The 10,048-nt window shown below is 36.5% G+C and overlaps 1 protein-coding gene across 1 annotated transcript; it reads left to right on the top strand.

Annotated features, from left to right (window-relative positions):
• The first annotated feature begins 7,270 nt into the window (after positions 1-7,270).
• LOC107733729 (homeobox protein notochord-like) lies at positions 7,271-8,225 on the top strand. Its single transcript, XM_016545490.1, has 3 exons — positions 7,271-7,616; positions 7,728-7,915; positions 8,031-8,225. The coding sequence occupies exons 1-3, from the start codon at positions 7,271-7,273 to the stop codon at positions 8,223-8,225; spliced, it is 729 nt and encodes a 242-aa protein (XP_016400976.1).
• The last annotated feature ends 1,823 nt before the right edge of the window (positions 8,226-10,048 follow it).

Raw genomic sequence — 10,048 nt, 5'->3', positions numbered from 1 at the left:
TCAAAAAAATGCTAACTTTTTATTCATTAAAAAAAAAAAAAAAAGAATCCTAAAGATGTATTGTGGTTTCCACAAAAAAAAAATATTAAGCGGCACAACTGTTTTAAACACCAATAATAATAGGAAGAAATGTTTCTTGAGAAGCAAATCATCATACTAGAATGATTTCTGAAGGATCATGTGACACTGAAGACTGGAGTAATGACTGCTTTCACAACACAGCAATAAATTACATTTTAAAATAGATTAAGATAGAAAACAGTTATTTTAGATTGCAATAATATTTCACAATATTGATGAGTTTACTGTATTTTTGATCAAATAAATGCAGCCTTGGTGAGGATAAGACTTAAAAACTTTTGAACAGTGGTGTGCATAATAAACATGATAAACATGTACTGTAAAATGTTTTTCTTTTTTTTGGTAACCTAAATATGTGCTTGATATAATTAACTGAGTTTTATTTAAGTCAATAGTCAAATGAAGTTGAAATAGACCCCTGTGATAACATCTACTTAGCTAGCTTTTTACTCCCTAAGAACTAAATTATTTGTGGTGCTTTATAAAATAGGGCAATAAACTGCCCCAAAACTGTCCGTTGTTATTACGGCATGAGGTTGAGACACGTAGCTTTGCTCTAGATTGCATTGTGTTAATTGTGCATTGTGTTTGTTTTAATTGACTTTAAAGAGTCTGTCTCTTTAAAGTAGGGTTGTCTGAATCTCAAATACATCCATGACTTTTCTTAGTCCAGGGCTGATCACAGTAGTCAGGTATTCTGACACTGTTTACTCTCTCACTCTCTGTGACAGGAAGTGTAAACACTGATCAAGTGTCAAAGTCCAACCTACCAATTCTCACCTCCATTAAAGAGTGTCACCTTGCATAACTTTCCCAAATACCCCCCTAAAATGCCCCATATAATTCCACTACCCCCTCTAAAATTCCACCGTAAACTCTCCCCTGCTCCTCAGGACCACCTGCGTGGGACTCGGAAACAGGCTATCGATAGATCACACATTCCATTATTGATTTATTGAGATTACACCAAACATCACATTCTGTCACCACAATGTTCACCTCCAGTGAAAATTTCACACCGTCTTACACCACTGTGTAAAAAGACATGTAGCCGAGTGTGACAGAGGCTGTGACATATGACAACATTAACTCTTGTATTGAGGGCTGTAATGGCCATAAACCAACAGACATTACCAGATCAGACTAACACAACAAGAAATTATTTCGGGAGAAATATATTAGATCAGAATGAAGGAAAATATTAAATAAAAGATCTGTATTAAAAAAATTTTTTTAAATGTGCCTTTATCTAGAGTACACTTTGTTTTGGTTATAAAACGTGAAACATTTATATTGATTATATGATGTTACTAAGCGTAATTAATTTTTGTGGTTAATTGTGAATAGATGATGAGAATGTTTCTATGTACATACAAAATCAATTTAACAGATCACTAGATTTGTAATAGAACAATTTGCAATGTCATTTCAATGCCATAAAAAATTGATCAAAAGTGGCAGCAAGGGCATTATAATGTTACAGATTTATGTATCAGTTCTGACAAAAATATTAAGCAGCACGACTGTTTTGATTAACTGATTTCTTGAGCTGTAAATCATCATATTAAAAGGATTTCTGAAAGATCATGTGACACTGAAGACTGAAGTGATGATGTGGAAAATACAGCTTTGCATGAAATAATCACTGAAATATAAATGGTCTGCTAAATTTAATATTTAAATGTAATAAATTACATATTATTATAATATTCAAGTCAGTTAAAGACGCACAAATAAATCCTGCTCAACTGACATATTTGATATACAAGATAAATATTAATAATTATAAAGTTGCACAATGAAAATAGTGTAAAAAAGGAGAGAAATAAGGAGAATTTTTATTTTCTTCACATGATTGAATTTTTCCGGGCAAAATGGTTCAAGTGTTTGACCCAAGGATCTGATTTTGGTTTCTAAGCAATCACATTTCCAAAAAAGCAATCAAGCCACCTCATTAGTCTTCAGTTCCATCCATGTTCTATTGTTGCTCCTGTTGAGCAGACGAGAATGAGACAAAGAGCTGGAAGGATAATAGGACATTAGTTGCATGGGCTGAACGATCGTGACAACGGCCCGCTGTTTTTAAACCCTGCAGCCCTACAGAGAGAAATCAAGCATCTGAAATGGCAATTGGTCCTGTTGAGAATGCTGGACCATCAAGTCAAGGTGGGGTCAAACGGTGTCAGACATCCCGAATACACACACAAAATATCACTCTCTCCAGGGACGAGACCTTTACTCACTGCCCTGTGTCAAACTAACCTTTCTGCTATTTTTACACCACAAATATGATATGAGACATATAAAATCTGCTTTATCTCAGATCTCATGTCTCACTCTTACTACATCTTGTTAACATTATATCACCTACAAGATGTTGTAGAGAAATGACAATAAACCACCATGACTGTGATGTGACTCACAACCATCATGACTTTGGTGCTTGGTTGAAATTGCTTGTGTTAAAGCAAAATAATATCTGTTGTCCAAAGTTATAAATCTCTTGAAAAGTATCTAATAAATGATGAAAGGTGGAGCGACAGATTTTAATAGCAGTGTGCATTGTTGAATTTACTGGTTTACATTCAAATTTTCTTGTTTGTAAATTACAGTTTTATACTGTAAAATGTACAGTTTTTGGCTGTACATGTGTTTACAGTTTTTCTGTATTTTGTACAAAATTATTCTGGCAACCACACTGTTTTTTTTACAGTGTAGAGTTCCACTTTCCATGTATATAGGCAAACAAAAATTCATCACAGTTAAGAAAGACAAAAGTGACAACCTGCATTCGAGTTATGACTGTTTGCTGGTGTATAACCTAATATATTTGGTTGATTCAGAGATAAATCGTATTTTTGAAATCATGTGACATGAACATTTATTTCAGTGTACATCATGACCCGGTTGTGTATTGAAGCTAGACGTAGGTTATTCCTGGTCGTCCAGTTAAACTGCTCGAAACAGCAAAGGTGAGGTAGATAGACCAATTTGCCTTGTTTCTCCTTGATGGCCCTGATGGTCCTTCCGGAGTGAATAGAAACGGGATGGTCCATTCTGCAGTATTATGCGACTCCTGCATGTGTACAGAAGTTATCTCGATGCCTATTGACTGAGGTGAGATAATCAGGGGAGATAATTGGTCAGTTTTCACCTCTGAGGTAATAATCTTAATGTCACTTGCTAAACAAAACACTAAGCATTACATCCCAACAATAAAACCAATAGCACTTTTTAGTAAAACAGAAACGTCTTTAACAGTAAACTGAAATGGTATTATGCTGAACTCATAATGCAGTCTAGTAAAGCAGATGCACAACCTGGTAAGACAAAAGAAAAGTGAGAAACTAAAAGTGTCATATTTCTCCAATCTAAGATTTTTCACTTTAACCTACATGCATTCAAAATAATCACTACTCTTAGCCAGAATCGGCCACATTTAAGATCAATCAAAATAATCAAACAGAGTAAACTAGACAACTGTCTTCTGCACATCAGTGTTTTTTTTTTGTCCGAAAATAATTTGAATTGAAGGTTTGATGTGACAGCTTTGGGTGGTGTGTTGAGTTTCAGTTTTACAGAAAAAGGATGTTGTTGAAGGAGGGGCAGCCTGTACTTCACTATGACTATGAAAAGGACCACCAACACAAAAAAGCTCATCAGTGTATTCTCTGTCTGGCTCCAATACACAAACCAGCACTCATCCTTGATTTCGGTTGATGTCCGAGCCTAGCAACACATTCTGTCCTTGAAATCATAAACACATCATAAATGACACATTATAAAACCATGTTACTCACAATTAACAGAGGAACAAGCAGATCATAAGAAAATGTATGAATGAGATCTATGAATTTGTGTGAATTAGCCAAAACGTAATTAGTTCTGAATTGCTATTAGATTGTGTTGGGAAGTATGATGATGAGTGGTTCAGCAGAGTTGTGTATAGTGATGAATCACAATATAACATGGTGATGCACTGGAGTGGTGCCTTTGAGGATCTGATGAGAAATACAATAATGAATGCATCTCTACCACAGAGAAGCATGGAGGAAGATGTGTCATGATGTGGGGGCATTTTCAGCTGCTGCTATGGTGAGCCGCTTCACTGTGAAAAGTCATTTATGCTTTGGAGTACAGGAGAATATTGCAGAATGGCTTGTTTCCCAGAACTGAAAAGTTGTTATACGAGAAACCATTAGATGGTATTTTTTTCCTCAAGAAAATGCTCCGGCCTACGTGGCAAAGACAACCAAGAAATGGCTTGAGAACAAATCCATCAGGTTCATGTTTTTGCCTGGTCTCACTTTTTAAAAGTACACAGAAGGCTTCTGTTAAAGCAATAAACAGAGATAAAAAAAGTATCTCATTTTCTTTCTTTTGGTGATAAAAAGAAAACCTCTTATAATTACACATAATAATGGGCAGGCGTGCAAACACTGCTGTCCAGATATGCTTGCTGAGGATTCAGACGTGAGGACTAAACGGTAATATGTAAACCCCGCCTCGCGCGGCGTGATTCCTTTCTTTCAAGCCCGTTCAGAGAAACGTGTTAACAAACAAGGAAAACTTGGTCTAGGTGGTCAGACGCGGAGCTGCTGCGGGCGCAGAAGCGCGCTGTTTGCGCTGTTCATTAGACGCGTTGGTGTCAGGTGCGCTGCTGTAATTAGAAAACGCGCCGGTCAAAGGAAGAACTGTTTAACTGTGCTTTAGCAAGTCCTCTGCACTGTATTTGTCTTTTAGCAATGAGCGCGCAGAGTTTGCAGAGCGGACCATAATCCTCCCTTGAAAGAGCGCGTCTTTGTTCTAAAGCAGTGTTAGAAAGCAAATCACTTCCTTTAGTGAAGCCTCTGCTTTTCATCTGTGGCGTTTCATGTCCTAATTGAGAGTCAGTCATGGGGACTCCCTCTTTACATAAGTGATTTCCTCCCATCACTGGTCCTCAACATCGGGCTTTGTTCAGACATGAATTATGCTCCAGACACACAAAAATATCACCATGCTTTATTTTCACTCTAAATGCCAACATAAGCGATAATGAGTTCAAAAATGTTAAGTGACAATGTAAGGTTAGGCCTATTTTATGTTATTTCTAACGCAACGGCAGCTAATTCTGAAAAGCCGCAGATAATAATCAGATAATTATAAATAAATTTGAAGTTAATGCAGTCAACTGATTTCAAAGGCTATATATAAACATATAACAATTAAATAGATTGTTATATATAATAAATATAACGATGGATGGATGGATGGATGGATGGATGGATTAGATAGATAGATAGATAGATAGATAGATAGATAGATAGATAGATTTGGAATTCACTATGGCATTCAATAGTGAATGATTATATTGAATAGTTTGTATTTCGTTGTTGTAACATTTACTAGTGTGTGTTAACAGTGTGTCTATATATATATATATATATATGAAAAAGAATAAATATCACTGTGTTTTGGTGATCATGTAAGCTTTAGTTATACAGTGACACACCACCCACTATTTTTGCATGTCAGTGCAATGCTTTTGTTATTGCTATTATTAAAGTTTCTACTCTGTGAGACAGGCTGCTATATGCACACTTTATTTCACAATTTCAGTATAGTCTACAATTGAATAGTTTGTATTTCGTTGTTGTAACATTTACTAGTGTGTGTTAACAGTGTGTCTATATATATATATATATATGAAAAAGAATAAATATCACTGTGTTTTGGTGATCATGTAAGCTTTAGTTATACAGTGACACACCACCCACTATTTTTGCATGTCAGTGCAATGCTTTTGTTATTGCTATTATTAAAGTTTCTACTCTGTGAGACAGGCTGCTATATGCACACTTTATTTCACAATTTCAGTATAGTCTACAAGTAACAGTGTGTGCAGCTCCGTCCTAATTATTCTTTAACCGATATCAAAAGGAGAAAGGGACTGAAGGAGCTAAGAAATTAAGAGAAGCTTAGAGGTCACGTATCACGCTCCATTCAGTGGACTTCTGCAGCGGAAATTTACAATAGATTAGCTGCTCGTCTGAGTTCTATCCCGACACGAAGTAAAATCAGCGGGCTTCGCACTCGGAGTGAGAAAACTGAAGTCCAGGTGCGGCAAATCTCCTCTCCAATTTTGGGGCAACACCAAAACTGACAAAAACACAATTGGCACAAGGTGCAATACACGCCAGCGCCTGATTTTGAGGGAGGAGAACTGATCAATGTGTTTACATGAACCACAGTAGAAGAGATCTCACTATCATACCTACTTTCATTTGACACCTCGAGACTGAAACTGGAAGTGAATTCTGACATTATCCACAACACTTAGGTGTGAGGCTACCGTTGTCTGCGCCGTAAAACATATTTTCATCATTATGCCATAACAACATCTTAGTTTCAATCTAATTAACTTATCACAATCATTTCTGCCCGATTTAATGAGTTTCAACTCGTCTCGTTTTCTTAATCAGTAAACAACTTCAAATGGTTGAAAAGAGCACTCATCAGGACTGCAGGCTGGCACCACAAGTTTTTAAATTTGATAGAGTGTGTGCCCTAAATTACGAATTAGTTCACTAACCACGATTCAAAGATTTAGATGACAATCTGGAGTCTTAAAGACTGGCAACAAGCTTTCATAGAGATGTACGGGCCGAGTCGTAATGTGATTAGGCTAGTCGTTTTTTTTCCCTTTTCTTTGACCTCTGAATGTGAGGGTATTTGTTCCGCTGTGTGTCGCATTCGGCGGTACCCTTTGAATAGATGAAATAAGATGATTTGGGTGACATCAATGCATTCTCACAGGACGTTTCTGTGGCGCACAGCCATACAGGAATTTGTAGTAAATCTGGACCTCCTGGCTCTCGGCTCTTGACCCCCTCTCTGTGTTTCTGGACTAGCCTACCTCCGGGGGCATGTAGTGCAGAGGGCCATTAGGATATTTGACAATCTCAGCTTGTTACAACTCCATCAGTTAATTGTATCCCTTGTAGAGCCGCTCGTTTGACTCATCTGCCACTTAAAAAGACAAAGGCGCGCTGGGGGTCGTTCACACCTCGCGCCCCTGAGCAGGTATAAAAGAGCCGCTGGCCGTCCAAGCTTCATTCCACTCCACTCTTCACAAGGTCGAGAACATCTCTACTGCGGATAAGGTTTAGCCAGCTTTTTGGACTTTTTACCCACCCAAACAGAAGCCATGCAGATGCCTGGAAGAGCTTATGAAACCTATGGACAATCAGTGCGTCCTTTCCATCCGGACTATGCCACTTCATCAAAACCGAGTACAGGGAAATCCTTTACAATCGACTCTCTGCTTGCGAGGCCTGACCATACGGAGAGAGACAGGACAAGTGTGTATCGGAACATATCCAACCAAGCGCCAGTCTCGAGCTCCGCTGTCCCATTTGCGGCACAAGTGTATTCGCAAATGCCACATTTTGCGTACAACCAGAGTATCATGCATACGCAGACTGGGTATCCTGTCTTCTGCTACCCGCCTTACAACTACCAGACAACATGTCGTGGAGCTATGTACGCACAAGGTATGTATGTTTGACAAATGTACTGTTAGGGAATCCGTTTTTAAAGCTATTTACTGAGATAAAGGTACGATGTTATAATACCCTAACCAATGCAACTTTTCTCACGCACAGATGCTGTACTGGCCAAAGCAGCAGTCCACTCTCACTATAAACACAAAGCTGGAAAATCAAAGCGAATGCGCACAAGTTTTACCAACGAGCAGCTTTCCAGACTGGAGAAGGAGTTCGCACGGCAGCAGTATATGGTGGGATCAGAGCGCTTCCTCCTGGCATCTGCTCTTCAGCTCACAGAAGCACAGGTAAATTATGAAATACAATTATGAATTTGAATTATGAACATTCATTTTTAAAATGTAACCCAAACATTTAGTTCCCATAGATCAGATGCTAAACTTTTTTTTCTTGTAACTCCAGGTTAAAGTTTGGTTCCAGAACAGACGCATCAAGTGGAGAAAACAGAGTCTTGAGCAACAACAAGCCAAACTAGTCAAACTGGGACTCGCTGTGCCCCCAAAAAGTCCCGGATCCCAGGGCAGAGAGGATGAGGAGAGAGATTTCACAGAAGAGTCTGATGTAGACATTGACATCGACGATTCACTTCAAGACTGAAAAAAACACTCGCTGTTACTTTTATAGAGTGTGTTTTTGTACATATTTGATTTTCTCTAGATGACACAGTCTTCTCTATTTGTACAAATATTTAATTAATAGATTTATATTTATGGTGTTTCTCTTACACACCATTGCTCTTATAAGGGTATCTTTGTTTTCGTTAAAACGTTTGTATATGGATGAAATAAAGGAAATATATTTTTAAAATTGAATTAATGTTCTGTGTTGTATCTCTGAAATTGTAATTTTCTCTCTGAAATTGTAATTTAAACATTTAGGGTGTCCAAAAAAAGGGGGGGTGGGGGGACACGATTGTATCTCAAATGTGAAAACGATTTAAATACATTTACTAAAAATTATTGGTTACTTACATTAAAGTATATGCATGTATAATCTAATATCAAGTATACTGTGACAAATTGCAATCTAGTAATCAAACAGAGTAATGAATTGTAGAAGGCTACATCATCTACAGTCTATTCAGTTTAAATTAAATTTAGGTAAATTGAGTGGATTATTTCACATGTACTAAGAATTTATGTTGCCATACCAACTCATACAACATACCTCACTCAGCAGTAATAATCCAATATATTATTGATAAAATAAATGACAACATTATAGCAAATATAAAGATAATATCCAAATTCATACATAGTAGCTAATATAATTGAAACCATAACTACTCACATATTGTTTGCTGGAGTCTTTTTATGACTTGATGCAAGTTAATATACAGCAAGAGACACAAACACTTACAGTTAATAAGTAAACGTGACTTGATGTTTGGGTTGCATTCTGTGCAGATTAATTATCATTTGGATGTAAATATGAAGCCTGTTGTCATTTATATTTGATTTCGAGACGACCAAGTTTAGTTTACACACAGTAAAAAATTATATGATTAGTAAGTCATGGCAAAAAACTTTTTTTTACATTGACTCATCGAAATAAGTTGAGCAATTTCAGCTTTTTTTTTATAAGTTATATGAAATTCATATTGATCAGTTTAATGTAATTTAAGTTGAAATTACTTATAAAACCAAGTTGATTAAATTTAAAATTTACTATAAGGTCAGAGACCCACTGTGTAAAAATAAGCATTATAAATAAATTATATATAAATTATATTATAAAAATTAAAATATGTGATTTACATTTTGAAATTAACCTCTAATTACTTTTCTCTTTAATCATTTTAATAATTTCATCTGACCACAATCAACCAAGCTTAATGAACATAATTTTTTTACAGTATTTATTTATGTAAATCATTTTAATTTAGTTGAATTTAAATTATTTTACATTTTATTTACAACAAATTTGGTCATGAAGTCAATGTATTTTACTTCATGTGTTAATAACCCACACCTGAAATAATATATGCCCATTATTAAAGGGAATATTAAATGTAGCAATTCAGTTAACTCATGCATTGCCTCTGTGAGCGATGTGAAACAGGCCTTAGTCTTTTCCATGCCAATCTTTTCCCACTAAAGCCATTCGTGGACATATATTTTCTACAGTGAGTCCCGCAGGACCAGATGCACAATCACACACATTCACAGGCTAAAGTTACTGCATGAATTACATCCTAATTCAGTCTATTCCAATCATTTATGTCCACGCCGCTCCTGTTCTCATTCCCTGCGCATTGATTTGCTGCCAAAATGGGCCATTGTAATATTCGATGGGGAATTGGGAACGTCAGACTCAGTCGTTTAGTCTCTCACCCCTTGTCCATCCCTAATCTGTCAGTGTGTCAGACCCCCGACAGAACAGTTTTCAGTCTACCGAAATTAAATTGATCACTTAATAAA

Source organism: Sinocyclocheilus rhinocerous, unplaced genomic scaffold (genome assembly GCF_001515625.1).
Source record: "Sinocyclocheilus rhinocerous isolate Xijiao unplaced genomic scaffold, SAMN03320098_v1.1 scaffold789, whole genome shotgun sequence".
Taxonomy (NCBI): domain Eukaryota; kingdom Metazoa; phylum Chordata; class Actinopteri; order Cypriniformes; family Cyprinidae; genus Sinocyclocheilus; species Sinocyclocheilus rhinocerous.
Note: the sequence above shows the minus strand (reverse complement) of the source record. Positions and strands in the feature narration are given on the sequence as shown.